This window comes from Chelonia mydas, chromosome 1, assembly GCF_015237465.2.
Source record: "Chelonia mydas isolate rCheMyd1 chromosome 1, rCheMyd1.pri.v2, whole genome shotgun sequence".
NCBI lineage: Eukaryota > Metazoa > Chordata > Testudines > Cheloniidae > Chelonia > Chelonia mydas.
The window spans coordinates 43,863,822-43,883,104 of record NC_057849.1 but is presented as its reverse complement, the minus strand read 5'-3'; the positions used below and the strand labels follow the sequence as shown (position 1 = coordinate 43,883,104).

At 41.7% G+C, this 19,283-nt stretch overlaps 1 protein-coding gene across 2 annotated transcripts in view; it reads left to right on the top strand.

The window, feature by feature from the left end:
* The window catches only part of ATP8A2 (ATPase phospholipid transporting 8A2), a 652,386-nt gene that overhangs the window by 48,075 nt on the left and 585,028 nt on the right, over positions 1 to 19,283 (top strand). Inside the window, exon 1 of one of the 2 annotated variants that reach the window (XM_043530953.1) lies at positions 6,218 to 6,367. The exons of the other annotated variant lie outside the window; for it this stretch is intronic. Coding sequence (XP_043386888.1) covers positions 6,325 to 6,367 — 43 coding nt within the window. The 5' untranslated portion in view covers positions 6,218 to 6,324. Of the gene's footprint in view, positions 1 to 6,217; positions 6,368 to 19,283 lie in introns of those variants that run through there. 2 annotated transcript variants of the gene reach the window in all.

Below are 19,283 nucleotides of genomic sequence, written 5' to 3'. Positions count from 1 at the left end.
GATGTCTAAGCCCTGTTTTTAGGCACCACTTCGATTCACAAAAATTCCACTCGGCTGCTGCCCAACTCAGTAGGTGCCTAAACTCACTCAGTACCTAAGTTTTGGGAGCAGAAGTTCTCTACATGCCTGTAACGCGGTTCATGCACCACTCTGGCACCTTCTGTTGGCTGTCTTGGGAATTAGCTTCTCATGTTAGTGAACCCTCTTTTAGTGGTGCCTTCCCGCTGTCACTCCTGCTCTAGGACCCACATCTCTCCAAGGACCGCGGCATCCTCTTCAGTGACGCAGCCCTCTGGCCATGCCACACACTGTGCTCCCCCCTTCTGGGGGACCTGGAGTCCACTTTTCAGCCACTTCTCTTAGTGGCTGCTGCTGAGAATAGTCTGGCCACTTCTTCATAGCCCCAGTATCCTCTTTGTCCTTGCCTCATGGCCTCAGCCTGCAAACCCCAGCAGCCAGCCAGGAGCTGTCTCTTGCTCCCCCAGTCCTTGCTAGCAGCACAGCTCTGTCCAGGATGCTGGCAGTTCTCTCAGCCCTCCAGAAACACAGTCCTACTCCCTGCTTGGCCCTGATTGGCTGCTCCCTTCAGCCTTTCTCTGATTGGCTGCCTCCAGTGCAGCCTGCCTAGGGCTGCTTTTAACCCTTTTTCTGCCAGTGAGGGGCAGCCGCCCCATCACAGTGCCTATGCTCCTGCCTCAGAGCATGTACACTCCTGCCTCAGTCTAGGCACTGGGGCACCTATCTCCCATGTAAGCCCCAGAGCGATCTGCAAAATAGGGAAGACAGGCAATCCTCTGCCTAACTTGCGTGTGGGGCCTGATCCAGTAGGCATGCTTAGAGGCCCCCTAGTTCCACACAAAACAGCTGTGGGATGGGGAGGAGAAAAGCCCTGTCTTTAGCCCAGTGGTTAAGGTACTCAGCTGGGATGCGGATGAAGAGAAGGGATTTGAACATGGATCTGCCACCACTCAGGTGAGTGATCTGGACTGTAGGATATTCTGATGTGGAGTTTCCCAGTCTGTCCAAATAAGTTGTTTCACTTGAATTAAATAATATTTAGGCCAGAGAGAGTGAGGATCACTTTAAAGCCTAGTGGTTAGATCACTCAGCTGGGAGATGGCAGATCCCTGTTCAACTCCCTTCTCATCAGACAGAGAAGGAACTTGAACTGGAGTCTCCCACATCCCAGGTGAGAACCCTAATCACTGGGCTAAAGGTTATAAGGGAGCTCCTCATCTTCCTCCCCCCACCCCCACCCCCCATCTTCCCCTGGTTTGTGGATTGCAAACTGAGCTAGGCGGCTCCCTGCAGCCTGGATTTAGGCACCTATCTTTGTGAGGGGGTGGGGCTTAGCACACACTCCTCTCACCAGCATCTCCCATTGGGTAGATTAGGCAGCTCCCTGCCTACCTTGCTGGCTTTTGTGGATTGCATTCTTAGGCGCCTCTCCCCGTGCATTGTACAGGGAACCTAGGTGCCTAGCCCAGGCTTTGTGGATCACAGAGTTGTTCCTGTGATTTTCTAGGGACCTAAAAGATAAGCATTTTAGTGCTCCATGTCACAATGCCTAAGGCCCTTTGTGGATCTGGGCCTTACACCTAGTTTCATAAGAAAACCACACTCTGGGATGGGAGGTGTGAGCCATGGGATTTGACTAAGTGTGGATTTTATTTTAGACTAGTTTGGGAAAGGCACCCTGATGGTAAGCACCCAGAAATTAATCTGAATTATGGGTTGTCAGAGAGCCAATGACATGGAAGAACTCCCCATTAAAGCAGGAAAGATGTAAGAAAAATACACACAACTTCCAGAACTTCATAACAGATACAGTCAATAAAGAGATTCTGACAATTTGCCAACAAAACATAGTAATCATAAAAGATGTCATTCAGTCTCTACTCCGTTGTGAAAGGGTCACCATCTTGGGAGTGTCCTCTTCTGGCCCGGCAGGTGCCCTACCCTGTTCCCTTCTCAAGAATACTTCTCCAACACAGACTGCAGTGTGCAACATGGACACTTGTTGTTAATGGGCACCTCAAATCACAAAATAAAGTTCAATACCTGAACTCAAAGGGTTCTGGCTCTGCCACCTTCTGTGACACCAGGCTCTTCATCAGTCTCAATTATCCTTGAGACTGCAGGCTCTTGGGCTTACCCCCAGAGCTCCCTGCTAGAGTCAAAAGCTCAAATGAAACAATAATACAATGTCCACCCATCCTAGGCTTAATAAAAGTCTCACATCATCCTGGGCTTCTCGCAGGCCCTTGTACAGGACAGTGGCCACAGGGCACTCCCCTGGGCCTTCCTCTTGCTCTAGAGTCCTCTCTCAGGCAGTGACAGCCCCATGTTTGCTCTCTCTGCCCCTTTCCTATCTAACTCTTTCATGTGCTCAGACAGCTCTCACCTGCCCCTTCCTGTCTTCCTTCAGGGACCTCTCAGGCAGCTTTCACCTGCTCCTTTGTCAGCCCAGTTGAAGTGAACCGATTAGTCACAGGTGCACTGGCCTCTTCCCTTTTGAAAGACTCAGGTTTGGCCTAGTTCCCCAGGTTTGCAGAGTGAGGGAGGTAGCTGAGCCAAATTTGAGTGAGCGGCTCTGTGATCCCTTGTGTCAGGGACTAGGTTGTAATGCTGGGAGCAGGGAGCCAAGGCCAGCCAGCCAGCCCTGTGGGACAGGAGCTGCTTCAACGGGGACACAGGGTTTATGGGGTCAAAGCGGGATAGTTGCGTGAAACCCAGGACTGTTGGGAGGTATGTGCCTATCTTCTCCTGGTTTGAGGATCATGCTGGGGCTTAGGTGTCCAGGAGCTTAGAATGAGGCTGCAGTGCACATGTCCAGAGGCAGGACCTTAGGTTCTTACAGGGTTAGATGGCAGCCGAGTAAGGGTTTTGTGGATTGCAGTGGTGCCTAAATACCTTTGTGGATCTGGGTTCCAGTTTATATGTGATTCTCAAGCAGATGGCGTGCTGAGCATGATCCTACAGGGAGCATGTTATGAAGTAGAAGGGAGCAGAGAGATTTGCCTGGCTTCTAGGAAGATGATCTGCAGAGCGTAATCCTGTGGTGCGTAGATAGGCCCCTGCAGTGGCCTCTGTTTTGGGGAAGATACATGACTGATGTGATAAATTTGTGTTATTTTGAAGAAATAAAGCTGAAGCCCTTAAGAGAAAGGGACTAAAATGAGGTGGGTGCAGTGTTTTCTTTGGTGCAGAGGCCGGTGAGCTAGCTCACTGGCTTACACCTCTCCAGGTGTGACAGATGCTGCCTCCACAAACCGTAATCCTAGGTGCTGCTGGTCTGGTGAGTGAGAGACAGGGAGAAGGTTAAGGTGTGACTTGATTACAGTCTACAGGTATCTACGTAGGGAACAAATATTTAATAATGGGTTCTTCAGTCTAGCAGAGAAAGCCAATGTGAACCAATGGCTGGAAGCTGGAGCTAGACAAATTCAGATGGGAAATAAGGCATAACTTTTTTAATGGTGAGAGTAATTAACCGTTGGAGCAATTTACTCAGGGGTACATGAGGTTTTACAGTTTTGTTCAATGGCTTTCAGCACCCCTACTATAAAAATTGTTCCAGTGCCACTGCAAGATTGAATGTTTTTCTAAGAGATCTGCTATAGGAATTATTTTGGGGAAGTTCTGACCTCCTGTATCGCACAGGCCATAGACTACAGGGGCATAATAATCCCTTCTGGGATTGTAATCTATGAATCAAAACCAGGTCTCCCACATGACATACAGCAGGGTACTACAACCAGACCACTGGACAGGCTGGCTCTTGCTAGCTTTAATGTGAGGATTGTTGACAGCAGCGTTTCTGAAAGCACACACAAATAGCTATATTTTATTGTGTTTATGGATTCATCTGTAGAGGATGGATAACGTTCCTGAGAATTTGAGGATTCCTCATATTTGCCCTAGGATCTCCCTCATGTGTTATGCAATAGTAATGTTTCTTAGGGATGGGCAGAGGTGAATTAAGGCTAAATGGGAGCTGGTGAGATTAAAATCTCATGCTTCTTCCCTCCAAGGGACACCTTTTGTTGCCCGCCCCCAGCAGGTTCTTCCTCAACACCTCCCCCCCGCCACCCGACTCTTATCTTCTCACTCCTGGATGTTTGATCTTACTCTCATGTGAGACAACCGTACTCACTCCACCTTAGCAATCAGCCAGTCTGCTGTACCTACTACTTTACCTTTGACTCACTGTTCCATCCAGTCTCCCTCTGACTGGGGGGACTGGATCCCACGGATCCTGCTTTAATCCATCCCACTAAAGGGAAAGTCTGAAAAGATCTGGAGGTATGCTTTGGATAAGCATCTGAAAATTCAGATGCTTGTTGAAACTCTTGGGAGCTCCTTCCACCTCCCTTGGTCTATAACCTCAGGGTTCAGAAGGGGAGGGCAGTTATCTCAGGAAAAGCAACTAAGGAAGTTGGTGCAAGTTCAAGTAGTTCCCAACCTCCAGTTGTCTTTCTCGGTACCCACTCCTGGTTTATAGATTCCACAGCCTTACCTTTTGCCAGTGCTTAATTGGTAATGAAAGAGGTGCTGGTGCTCAAACAATTTTTTTACATTCATAACTGATGCAGCAAGCCCAAAGGTGCCGGAGCTATGAACTGCCAAGCCTAGAGGTGCTGGGCCCAGCTCAGCCCTGGCAAGCCCTGGCACAAATTAAGTACTGCTTCCTGCACAACAATCCTGCAATCAACCTCTTCTAACACCAAATATGCCACTGAGGCCTAGCTGTATTGCAGCCACTCTGTTGGGTCTGGCTACCAGAGATTTCAAAGGAAATCCTCTGGAGAGCATGTACTGAGAAGAAGGATGGTCTTGTGGTTAGAGTGGTAGCCTGGGAGACAGAAGATATGAGTTTTCGAGAGACTTCCTATATGACCGTGGGCAAGTTACTTAACTGTTCTTTACCTCAGTTCCTGGTCTATAAAATGGGGATAATACACACTTATGAGGGTGTTGGGGGAATAAATACATTGAAAAAATTGTGAGGTGTTCAGCTATGATAGTAATGGGGCCCCCACAATGGAACGGGCAGCTATCACAGGTCTTGGGGAGGAAGGAAGCAAGGAATGAGGGCAGGACCTTCTCCCATCCATTCTGAACTCAGAAGAAAGGATTTGGTTCAGTTCAAATGATTGCTGAATGTTTTATGCAGTGTTGTTGTACCTGTGTTGGTCCCAGGATATGAGAGAGACAAAGTGGGTGAAGTAGTATCTTTTATTGGACCAACTTCTGTCTCTCTTACCAACAAAAGTTGGTCCAATTATATATATTACCTCACCCACTTTGTCTCAGCTGAATGTTTTGGCTTTTTCAGCTGGTTGGTTTGTTTATTCACTCAAGATCCCAAACATATACCATATACTTTGCTATGTAGTATCAAGCTTTTTCAAAACTGAAATGAGGAAAAAAGCTAGGTAAAAAAGAATAAAAGCACTTAAAATCTCTACCCATTCTAGGATTGCCACCTTTGAAAGCAAAAAAACTGGCAAACCCCGCAAGGCAAGCTCTCAGCAATCCCAACCACAAGGCAACTTCACAATCCCTCTCCCCTTGAACAGCTACTTACAGTCTCTAGAGAGAAAGCACATATAGATAAGATTGATAACATTATTTTCTTACTTAAACTCTGGAAGTAGGAACACTGCAGCATCTTTAGTGGGACACTAACTTTTAACATTAGATATCCTAGTGTAATGTGATAATAGTGCAAATCTTTAGACCCAAGAAAAAAATGACAGATTAAGTTGTTTTTCTGGCAACTGGCAAATCCATTAAAAAAAACATCCAGGCTGGTCAAATACAAGCCAGGTGGTAACCCTACCCCACCCCCAATTAAACGAATGTCAGAATTCTTAAAACGTACAATTGCATCCCTTCCTTGGGGAAACAATGTATGGAGATTGTCAAAGGTCTGTGCTTAAATTCTGTTTGGATTTCCTTTTGTTCAGAATTATGCTGCTTTAAAACTCAATGGAGAGGGTGGGGGCAGAGGGAGTAAATGGTTCAGATTGTTATTTTAAAAATTGAAGTGCAGAACTATGCCTGTAATGTTTTTTAAAGCTGAAATCTATCAGAATGTTCCAGTCAGAGCTACAGCCCTCTCTTTATGTACGCACAACTCTGCACCTTCCTTCTGTAAATCAAACACAGAGCAGTTTGGAAGTGCAAATCATATATTTCACAGATTTACCAGAGGGATCATTTTAATCAGCTTTGAGCCCACTAATGCTGTAGAAACCTTTCAAGCACTGCTGCTGTTTTTATCTTCACGCAGCCAGTGCAAAAGCCAGACTGAACACCATGCCTCTGATAGTCCACCGCTGGAAGAGATTCATCTCTGTAGGTAATTGTACCGTTGTCAGCTGCTTTTGTTGTGCATGTAATGTAAGTGTGGGTGAACACAGAAATAATAAGATCAATGTTTTTTAGCAGAAAGTCAGCTGGTATTCAATAAATCTTTAATCTGGTACTAGCTATAAACTGTAGGTTGTAGGCCTCAGATTTTACTAGGCACCAGAATACAGATAGTTTTAAATTTTAGATATACAAAATGATAGTGCTGGTTTTTTGTTTTGTTTTTCATTTTCTGGTTCAGGTGTTAGCTTTCTAGAAAGCAAGATCATAACTTCTTATACCTTAGTCTGACAAATATGAGAGCTGTTAATGAATTCCACAGGAATGGATACATTGCAGTAAGAAAAGAGTAGCAGTTGTGTGCTGGAATATTAATAGAGAGATAGTATGAGCCAAGGATATTTTTAGCCTCAGCCAATATTAATAAAGTGAAACAAGGCACAGAAAGAAACATTGTTGCTCATCTCTTTTAAAGATTAGCTCTTTCTGGTAGTTGTTTGGGGGAAATGTCTGATAAGTATGTTTTCAAATATTTCTCTTTATTCAGCCTATTAGATCTATTCTATGCATGTTATTTATTCATTTTACCTCCATGGCTCATAAATGACAGGAATAACTAACTAGCTAACTCTAATAGGCATTATTGGTCCATGTTATTATTTAGAGCCAGATTCTGATACCCTCACTCACCTGGAACAGTATCTTATTTAAAATCAGTGGAACTACTCAAAGAGTAAGGAAATACTCTTTATGAATAAGGGCTTCAGAATCCTGGCTTTTAGTGATTTGAAGTATGGAAATGAGATGACATAAGAGGTATGGATTTATTTTAGGGCTGTCAATTAATTGCAGTTAACTCAAGCAATTAACACAAAACAAATTAACTAGATTAAAAAAATAGTCATGATTAATCACAGTTTTAATCCACTGTTAACCAATAATAGAATACCAATGTAAATTTATTCTAAATATTGTGGATATTTTTCTACATTTTCAAATATATTAATTTCAGTTACAACACAGAATACGAAGTGTACTGCGCTCACTTTATATTATTATTTTTGTGAAAGTGCAATCTACAAGTCGAAGCATGAAGGGGCATAATAATCTTTAGCATATCTGGAACGTAAATACCTTGCAACGCCAGCTACAACAGTGCCATGTGAATGCTTGTTCTGACTTTCAGATAATATTGTAAATAAGAAGTGGGCAGCAGCATCTCCCATAAATGTAAACAAACTAGTTTGTCTTAGTGACTGGTTGAACAAGAAATAGACTTGCAGGTTCAATTTTTACATTGTTTTGTTTTTGAGTGCAGTTATGTGAAAACAAAATTCTACATTTGTAAGTTGCACTTTTATGCTAAAGAGATTGCACTACAGTACTTACTTGTATGAGGTGAATTGAAAAATATTTATTTATCTTTTTTACAGTGCAAATATTTTAATAAAAATAATAATATATAGTGAGCACTGTACATTTTGTATTCTGTGTTGTAATTGAAATCAACATATTTGAAAATGTAGAAAAACATCCAAAAATATTTACAATAAATTTACATTGGTATTCTATTATTGGTTAACAGTGCAATTAAAACTGTGATTAATCGTGACTATTTTTTTAATCTCGCAATTAATTGAGATTTTTTAAAATAGTTTGACAGCCCTAATTTATTTACATGTTTTTGATCAATCTAATAACACTCTGAAACTACGACTTGTAAAAGGGAAGGAAGAAAGGCTTTAAAGCATGGAGTTTGAAAAGTATACAGTTGCTGTTATAAATCGGTGAGTATCAATGTTCCCTCTAATTTTTGACAGGCTGTGTGCGCAAAAATTTCTTCTGTGCAGATTTTTGACAGGCCATGTGTGCAAAAAATTTCTTCTTTCCAAATTGTTGTGCTTCTGTGCAAATTTTTGTGCGCGTGGTGTTTTGCTGTGTGCGTGGGGTTTAGGATCTGTGTGCGTGCGCACACGCGCACAGCTTAGAGGGAACAGTGGTGAGTATACTGTGAATGGGAGGATGTCTCTAGAGCGTAAAATTTAGAGCAGAATGATCTCCTATGGACAAAAGCCACTACCATCCAGGTTAAGGCTCAGGTATGAGGGGTACACAGCTAGCTTTTTATTTTGCTTTAGCAATACAGTCTTCATCTGTCACGTGTTTAGTCGTCATAGTGCTCTATGTATGCGTATGAAGATATGAAGGATCAGAGTATATCTTTTGTTAAATTTGAATTTCAGAGAAATATTGAACATTTTCTGTATGCAACTTTATTCTAATCTTTATGCAACATGACTTATGTCTCAAACCTAAAATTGGCAGGCCAAAGTAATTAAAAATACATGAACTGAGTAGTAAGCAAAACTGATTTAAAATATTTTCAAAGACTTTGGATAACATGTATTTTAGACAAAGGAATCCAGTGTGTGGATGGAAACTAGGAATGAGTTAGGTGAGAAGCAAAATCAAGAAAAGCACTCACTCCAAAGAATTGTAAATACCGTAGGAACTTCAAGCAGTTTGAGGTTAGGTGGAGACATACAATAATAGCAGTTCTGTAAGATGCATTTGAGCTACACTATGGAGAGAAATATAAATCAGTGTCATAGCCTAGTGCACTTTTATGGTCTCTTCAGAAACAATGTCCTATGTATCCTGAAAGCCACCCTACCTGTTCTCCTTCCAATGTGCCTTTTATGTGTTTGTGTGGTATTCAAAGAAAGTATTTCAAGGCAAAGTTTTTGATTGGGTCTTATAGGACACCCTACAATCATAGGCCATTAAAGCATTTACTAAGTGGGAAATGAGGGCACACAGAACTCTCAGAAGGTACTACACAGTTTGCACAGTTAGGCTCTATGGATCAGATTCTCTTCCACAATAAGTATTTTCTCAGATTGTTTAAGACTTGTTTTTGTCTGTGATTTTTTTTTTTTTTTTTGGTCAATGTCTGTTGAACTCAAATGCCTATAAACACTTGGGCGATAATACGGCTTTATTAAAGATTCTTCTCCCCCACAACACTTTTTCAGTTTTGGATTGAGAAAGAACACAATCCACAGCTGAGACCTCCAGGAAGTCCTCTAACAAAACCAGGGAAGATGAGATTTGACATTCATGATATTTCTAATATAAAAAGCAAAGTAAAAAACATATTATAAAGAAACACAAAGGGGCACAAATTCATTTTTTTCCCCTTTTTATGTTTCCTTTAAGTCTAGGTAGCCTGATGTGTCACATGATAGCACCACAGTTTCATGGAATCTGCAAAATAATAGAATTGCAATTCTAAATCAGAGTGTACTTAGGGCCGTAGCATTGTTGATGTCAATGGGAGTTTTACTGTTGACTTGAATGGGAGCAGGTTCAGGCCCTAAACTGAGTTGTGTGACATGACATGATATATCATGAGGTACATGGGAGTAACAAGGATATGACGTCTTTTTTTTTTTCTTTTAAAGTGTGATATAGCCAGAAAAGGGACTGTAAAAATGGCAACACTTTATTCACCAGATTGGCTCTCTGTGTATCTTTGAGCCATAGCTGTTCACTTTACTGACACAGGGAAGTTTTTACTGCTGTTAGCAATGGAGAGCCAATACAGCTATGGAGGAATAAGCTGGATTCTATTCCTTGTGCCTCGTCAACAAAATTGCCAGGTTTTGATTGAGGAATCTTTGTTCCTAATGATGATATAGGATTTTCAAAGAACATAGCTTGATTTCCAGTTCCCAGGTTGAATTTGCATGTTGAACAGTTGGAAAAATAGTCTTCTGGTGTAAACGGAGCAAATTGGATATAGAGTCTGTGACAGAGTGGGATATATGTATATGAAATTGTAAACTGTATTTTATATTAGGACCACCATTTTGTATTATATATCAATTGTATTATATATATTGTATTATATATAACCTTTCCCAAAGCAAGCCTATTGTGATGTAGTCCAGAGAGCTCCCCTGCCTAGGAAAGACTTCTTGAAGGACTAACACTGAGAAGCCATCACAGAACAATATGGAGCCATCACCTTTGATTTTCTCAACTGCTGGCCCAGCCCCAAGGAACAAAGTTTTTTCTACACAGGTGGCTGGTCGATCTGCAGCTTTTCAGCCAAGAGATGTGGCAAAAAGAGACAAACTGTATTTAAGAGGGTGCTTTTCTGAGCAAGGGCGAACGCACATGGCCTCTTGTAAGAAGGACAGGCTGGAGAGAGAGCCTGGAGGAGAGACTCTTCCTAGCCTGTAATGCTGACAAACCTCAGACTCCTAGAAGGGGTGAGATCAGACTAGGGAAGGGTACATTCCAGGGCTTTTATTTTGCAAAGATTTATACCATTCTGTAGCTTTTTAAGAGTAAAGTGACTGTAGTTAAGAAATTCCATACTAAACCTGTGTTCCGCCATGTTGCCTCCGAAGGGGTTAAGCTAGAAGCCAGTGTGTGCACAGCTAGGTGAAACTCTGAAGGACCATTGCTGGCAAATAGGGGGCTCGGGAGGTCTGAGGTGCTGCTTTTGGGGACTAGGCAGCTGAACTGCAGAGTCCCAAGACCCAAGGAAGGGCTCTGACAAGAAATCTGAATTTGGGGGTGTTCCCTAGAAACCCAAAGTTAGAAACAGTGACTAGACACAAATCCAGTTGACTTGAAAGCATGTATGACCCAGTGTTTGAATCTATTTACAACAGACTGGTGACCCTCTAGAGAGGGACTGGGCCAGGTTGTAACAATCAGTAAGGAAGATTAAACATGGACCCCCAAAAATGTTACTGTTCAGAATGTAACTGCACTATAAATCCAGCCACTCTAGCTACCTAGGTTCTTATATGGCACCTGTGACACTAATCTGTGTTGATCATCGCTGAATTGATTCTTTCTAGTTGATTAGTGCAGTTTCTAAACATTGCTGAAACACAGGAGGTGTTTCAAAACACTGGGGATGGAACATAAAGGGGAAGATTCTGGCTGTTAGTCAGGTATTCAGGTCAACTCTGAATACAGTCTGTAACAAAAATGCTTTTGTTTACTTTTTGTGGATCTCTTCTGTTTCTGATATATTCTGGTAAAGTAGCTAGTTTCTAAATTCTGTGACCCCTCTGCTAAGTGGCAGTAGATTTCAGGGCCTTGCAGGTTGGTTTCATATTGGAGGAGAAATCAGTGATGCTGAATTTGGGTATTTTCTTACTGTAACTTGTGTTACATGCCGTGTCAGCTGACTTGGGCTCACATGTGATGTGACTGTGAAAAAGGCAAACGCAGTCCTAGGATATATCAGGTGAGGTATTTCCAGTAGAGATAGGGAAGTGTTAGTACCATTATATGAGATCTGATGAGATCTCATCTGGAATACTGTGTGCAGTTCTGGTCTCCCATGTTTAAGAAGGATGAATTCAAACTGGAACAGGTGCAGAGAAGGGCTACTAGGATGATCAGAGGAATGGAAAACCTACCTTATGAGAGGAGACTCAAACAGCTTGGCTTGTTTAGCCTAAGCAAAAGAAAGCTGAGGGGAGACATGATTGCTGTCTATAAATACCTCAAAGGGATAAATACAAGGGAGGCGGGGGGGAGAGGGGGACATAACTGACCTCAAGTCTGAGCTTGATAAGTTTATGGAGGGGGTGGTATGATGGGACTGCCTATGGTTGCATGTAGCCAGTCTTTGGCTGCTAGCAGCAAATATCCCCAACGGCCAGTGATGGGACACTCGAAGGGGAGAATTTGCCTGGGATGGAAAATAGCAATCTTAGCTCATTCGTCCATTCCCCACAAACCAGTGCAGGACTACTTGCTGCAGCATATCTTATACTCTTTTTCTCCAGTCTAGTTTTAAATGCCTCAAGTGATAGAACTTCTGCCCCCTCCTTTAGGAGACTGTTCCAAACCTATTTGATTTCATCATTTACACATTTTTTCCTAATATTTAGCCTAATTTTTTAAATTAATTCCCCATTAGCCTTATTGGGATCCAGGAAGTGAGCGGGCAAAGCCCGCCCACTGCTAAAGGATCCCCCCCCAGCCTAAGGGGGGGGTCCACAGGACCTGGGAAACCAAATAATTACGGGGGACAACTAATGAACAACAGGGACAGGAATGCGGTCAAAGGGTCAAACGAAGGGAACCTGACAGGCACACCGAGCAGAGAACCTCGGACAGCGCCCATTGCTCCTCAAAGGTGTCAAAGGAGTCAGTGGACGCCGCCCAGAGGAACTCTGCCTGGAGGCGTGAACTGACAGAGGATCGGAATTCTCCATTAGCCCTAGGTAGATAAACCCCTGCCTCAAAAAATCTACAATCTTTCAAACTTAAGTACTTGTCAATAGTTGTCATAAGCACCTTCCTCATGAATCATTTTTTGGTTAAGCTATTTCTTTAGTTATTCTAATGAATCCCTGAAACTGCTTAATAATTTTGTTTGCTCTTTGAATCCCCAGTAATTTGATTTGTCTACATCTTTTTTCTGGGGAGTTGTTCAGAGTTAAAGACTATTCTAATTGTATCATTGGAGCCATGTAGAGAAAAGCTAAAACTTCCATGTTTCATGAAGGCATAAGATGGTGTATACAGCCCAAAATTGCACTCGTATTTCTGCCACTATATTGCGTTGTATCTCTTATACTACCACCACTAGACCTCTGTTAGCATTACTTTCCCTAATTAAAGCTGTGGTTTTGCTTATTTTTCCTCATATATGTTACCATCCAGGTTAAATCTTATTTGGCAACTTTCCATTTTAAGTCCTTCTGCAATGTTTCTCTGGACTTACCTTGTGTTGAAAATGATGTCTATTTTAGGCCTTGCTCCAGCAACTGACTCAATGTGACTGGACCCTCTGCTGATTTTGAGTTTATTTACCATGGTACTCATCTCTTCTAGATCAGGAATGAAATGGTTAATAATTTTAGGCTGATCACATATCTAGGTGGCAGCCTGATGGACACCTAGCCATAATTTGAAATATTGACCCCAATCGTTGTCTGTGTTGCCTTTCAGGCATTTTGCATCCCATGTAATAGGGAACATAACCAAACCAATTTGGATTAACTTGTAAACAAAGATTTCATGAAAATCTTCATCTAATTTACCCCCAACTACATTACGTTTCCTTCATCCGGTAATATTGTAATTCTGTCCAAAGAAGTGAGCACATTTATATGAATAATTTAACTTTTCTTAAGTTCGCTTATTTTGTAGGCGTCTGAGAGTGCATGTCTGATGACTAGAGAAATGGCAGCTTTGAGCTTTCATTTATAACTGTGCTGTTTTGGTATCTTCACAGTTGTACTGGCACAGTGTTATTTTAAATCAGTTTATGGGGAAGTGGGACTTGAACTTCTAAGGAAGGAGATTCTACCACCTCCCTTCCTTAGAAGTTTTTCTTCTAAGACTCTTCTAGAATCTCCTTCCTTAGAAGTTTTTAAGGTCAGGCTTGACAAAGCCCTGGCTGGGATGATTTAATTGGGGATTGGTCCTGCTTTGAGCAGGGGGTTGGACTAGATGACCTCCTGAGGTCCCTTCCAACCCTGATATTCTATGATTCTAACTCTATGTTTTCTGTTTATATTAATACGATCTTAGAAGATTGTCCTCTCTTATGTCAGTTTCCTGCTGACAGAAAAAAATATTTTTGAATCTTACTTGAAATAAAATTAGTAACAACAATTGGGGCATCCTACAGAGGCACTGGTGTGACTTCTTTGGTGGACATAGTGCTAATTTGGTTGTTATGTTTTGTTGCTTTGGACTTTTTAAAAACAGTGCTAATAGTACTCTGATTCAGCCTGAGCTGTAAACCAGACAGTAGTTACTCTTCTCTCTACCAAATATTTTTTTACTTAAATTATGAAGTACCACTCCTCACAGTGAAGACTCGTGAAAAATAGGTGAGGGAGAATTATGCAGTTAAATGAGTGAAATATTTAAAAAAAATATAAGCTCTATTTTTGGGATGTGTTGGATTTATAAAGTAATAAAACTAAAAATGGGACATTAGCAGCCTGTGCAACAGAGCACAAGAAGTGCTGTATATGCTGCAACCTAGTGGTACTGGATTTGGGGACACTTACCTCTTTCTAGGGCTGTTGATTAATTGCAGTTAACTCATGTGAATAACTAAAAAATATTAATCGCAGTTAAAAAAAAAATCCTGATTAATCGCAGTTTTAATCACACTGTTTAACAATAGAATACCAATTAAAATTTATTAAATATTTTGGATTAAATATAAGGTGGATAGAAAGCTGGCTAGATCGTCGGGCTCAACGGGTAGTAATCAACGGCTTGATGTCTAGTTGGCAGCTGGTATCAAGCGGAGTGCCCCAGGGGTCCGTCCTTGGGCCAGTTTTGTTCAACATCTTCATTAATGATATGGATGATGGGAGGGATAGTACCCTCAGCAAGTTCGTGGATGACACTAAGCTGTGAGGAGAGGTAGATACACTGGAGGGTAGGGATAGGGTCCAGAGTGACCTAGAGAAATTGGAGGATTGGGCCAAAAGAAATCTGATGAGGTTCAACAAGGACAAGTGCAGAGTCCTGCACTTAGGACAGAAGAATCCCATGCACTGCTACAGACTGGGGACCGAGTGGCTAGACAGCAGTTCTGCAGAAAAGGACCTGGGGATTACAGTGGATGAGAAGCTGGATATGAGTCAACAATGTGCCCTTGTTGCCAAGAAGGCTAACGGCATATCAGGCTGCATTAGTTGGAGCATTGCCAGCAGATCGAGGAAAGTGATTATTTTTCTCTATTTGGCACTGGTGAGGCCACACCTGGAGTATTGCATCCAGTTTTGGGCCCCCCACTACAGAAAGGATGTGGATGAAATTGGAGAGAGTCCAGTGGAGGACAACGAAAAATGATTAGGGGGCTGGGGCACAAGACTTATGAGGAGAGGTTGAGGGAACTGGGCTTGTTTAGTCTGCAGAAGAGAAGAGAGAGGGGGCATTTGATAGCAGCCTTCAACTATCTGAAGGGGGTTCCAAAGAGGATGGATCTAGGCTGTTCTCATTGGTGGCAGATGACAGAACAAGGAGCAATGGTCTCAAGTTGCAGTGGGGGAGGTTTAGGTTGGATATTAGGAAAAACTATTTCACTAGGAGGGTGGTGAAGCACTGGAATGGGTTACTTAGGGAGGTGGTGGAATCTCCATCCTTAGAGGTTTTTAAGGCCCAGCTTGACAAAGCCCTGGCTGGGATGATTTAGTTGGGGTTGGTCCTGCTTTGAGCAGGGGGTTGGACTAGATGACCTCCTGAGGTCTCTTCCAAACCTAACCTTCTATGATTCTATGATGTTTTTCTACATTTTCATATATATAATATTCGGTGTTGTAATTAAATTTAAAGTGCATATTATTTTTATTTCAAATATTTGCACTGTAAAAATAATAAAAGAAATAGTATTTTTCAAATCACCTCATACAAGTACTGTAGTGCAATCTTTTTGGTGTGAAAGTGCAACTTACAAATGTAGATTTTTTTTGTTCCATAACTGCACTCAAAAACAAAACAATGTAAAACTTCAGAGCCTACAAGTCCACTTGGTCCTACTTCTTGTTCAGCCAATCGCTAAGACAAAGAAGTTTGTTTACATTTACAGGAGATAATGCTGCCCGCTTCTTGTTTACAATGTCACCAGAAAGTGAGGACAGGCCTTTGCATGGCACTTTTGTAGCCAGCATTGCAAGGTATTTACGTGCCAGATATGCTAAACATTCATATGCCCCTTCATGCTTTGGCCACTATTCCAGAGGACATGATTCCATGCTGATGATGCTCGTTAAAAAAAAATGCGTTAATTAAATTTTGTGACTGAACTCCTTGGGGGAGAATTGTATGTCCCCTGCTCTGTTTTACCCCCATATTTCATGTTATAATAGTCTCGGATGGTGACCCCGCACACATTTTTCATTTTAAGAACACTTTCACTGCAGCTTTAACAAAATGCAAAGAAGGTACCAATGTGAGATTTCTAAAGATAGCTACAGCACTGGACCCAAGGTTTAAGAATCTGAAGTGCCTTCCAAAATCTGAGAGGGACGAGGTGTGGAGTATGCTTTCAGAAGTCTTAAAAGAGCAACACTCTGTTGCGGAAACTACAGAACCTGAACCACCAAAAAAGAATATCAACCTTCTGCTGGTGGCATCTGACTCAAATGATGAAAATGAACATGTGTCTGTCTGCTCTGCTTTGGATTGTTATTGAGCAGAACCCGTCATCAGCATGGACACATGTTCCCTGGAATAGTAGTTGAAACATGAAGGGACATATGAATCTTTAGCGCATCTGGCATGTAAATATCTTGCGATGCGGGCTACAACAGTGCCATGTGAACGCCTGTTCTCACTTTCTGGTGACATTGTGAGGAAGAAGCAGGCAGCATTATCGTCTGGAAATGTAAACAAACTTGTTTGTTTGAGCGATTGGCTGAACAAGAAGTAGGACTGAGTGGACTTGAAGGCGCTACAATTTTACATTGTTTTATTTTTGAATGCAGGGTTTTTTTTTACATAATTCTACACTTTTAAGTTCAACTTTCATGATAAAGAGATTGAACTACAGTACTTGTATGAGGTGAATTGAAAAATACTATTTCTTTTTTACAGTGCAAATATTTATAATAAATAAATATAAAGTGAGCACTGTACACTTTGTATTCTGTATTGTAATTGAAATCAACATATTTGAAAATGTAGAAAACATCCAAAAATATTTAAATAAATGGTCTTCTATTATTGTTTAACAGTGTGATTATTTGCTGTGACATTACACTCCATATTCTTTACGAAAATATGCTTTTGGTACGATATGACATAATTAAGATATGTTTTATGCAAGATAACTCTTGTAAGGTATCATTGGAAAGGTTATAATTTACTGAATATAATTATCCTATTTGTATGCATGTAGCATTTGTGTATCTGAAATTAGGAGTATTGACTATGTATCTATATTTCAACTATGTTACTTTGGGTGACACCCCCTGCTAACACTTCAGGTACAACAATGAAAAAGCCAGATAGTGCTGACGGCCCATCAGCAAGAGACAATGGACTGCAAAAGAGCTTAGTCTTCCTGTGAATGTGTGGGTCAACTTGTGAAGAATGGCTCTAGGGGCTCTACAGAGGCATGACCATGTCACCTGATACTGGAACCCATCTTAAATTCTGTACTGTTCCAAGAGAAGCGGGGGAGAGGGGCGGTCCAAACTAGGAAACAAAGGATTCCCACTTTATGCAAATCCTATTTAAGGGTGGGGAGTGAGATAATCCTGGTCATGAGTTCTCCCCTGCTATCCCACCCAAGATGACTGCTGGAAACAACTAAGACAGAACTGGGGGAAAGAACCGGACGCAGGCTGGAAGGGTATCTGGCCTGTGAAGAAGATTATTAGAACCACATTTAGAGTGAGAACTTACATGTAACCAGTTTCTTTAGTGTATTAAGCTTAGTTTGTGTGTTTGATTTCATTTGATTACTAATCTGCTTTGTTCTGTTTGTTACCCCTTTTACCACTTAAAATCTGCCTTTTATAGTTAATAAAATTTGTTTTGTTTATTAAACTCAGTTTCTGTAATTTCTAACAGGGCCGGGGGGGCAAGAAGTATGCACACCTCTCTTCACGTTGAGGGAGGGGGCGAATTTCATATAACTTTGGGTTTATATTCCAAAGGGAGGTGGTCATCTGGGAGCTGTAGCAAGCCCCTTAAACTGAGCCTTCCCAGAGCAGATCTCTGTCTCTCTGTGCAACTGGGTGTGGCCCTGTCTGTGTGCTTGGCTGGAAAAGGCTAGGGAGCCTAGCCCAGCAAGGCCAGGTAAAAGGGGGCCCAGGCTGGCAGAATTGTCTGACTCAGTGGCATCCCAGCATAGCAGGTGGCATCCCAAGGGGTCCAACCCGTGACAATCGTGAGAAATTTTTTAAATCGCTTGACAGCCCTACTTCTTTCATTTGTAGTTTGAGGAATGTGCTCTGAATGGGAATGAAGATGACGTCAAGAGAGACTATTTTATCACTGACATATACTGAACTGTATTTTTACCATAAATGCTTCTCAACTCTTTTCTCATTATTTATTAGTGTGTGTTGTAAGCTGCCTCAGATACATACATGTGCTTCGAGTACAATTTCATTACTATGAATTTTGTTTGAGTATCGATTATCTCAACTATTCAAGTTAATAAATAACACCTTTTTGCACTAAAATTAATACCAGTGTTGGGGTCTTTCACCAGGACCTCAATATTAGCTTCTGCTGAGATGCATTAGGTTGTTAGCATTTCAGTCTTCCAGAGGTAGGCTTCAGCTACCTGCAGTTGGCCTCCTGAGTGGATCAACTAGCCCTTAATATTCTCACTTTTTTTCTCTTTCAGGAGTTTTAGTTGCCCTGAAACCAAATCAGAAAAATCTATACACATATAATTTGAAATGGGTTTGAGGTATTTTTTTAAAAAAAACAAAAAAACAAAAACTAGAGGGGACCAGTGTAATATACTTTCCTAGGCACTTTGCTGAAAATAACTGCCATTGGATGCAGTTTGCTCCATTCCAAAAACCTAAAAATATTCCTCAAGAGCACCTTTGAGCCAAGGGTAAATTCCATCATAGGCAAGGAAATCAGCCCAACCTTTCTTTGACTTTTCTGTAGAAAAGTTAACAACAGGCTCTTTGGAACCCCTAGGAGCCTCCTCTAGCACATCATTGGAGACAGTACTGGATGTCCTGTTCCATTTGTAATTTGCAGTGTTGTTGTAGTCATGCTGGTTTCAGGATATGAGACACACAAGGTGGGTGAGATGGGACAAATTTTCAAGCTTCACAGAGCTCTGCATCAGGTTTGGAAAGGGTAACCAGGGTATCACAGTTAATGCAAGGTGGGAGAGATTGTTAAGCATAAGAGGTTCATACATA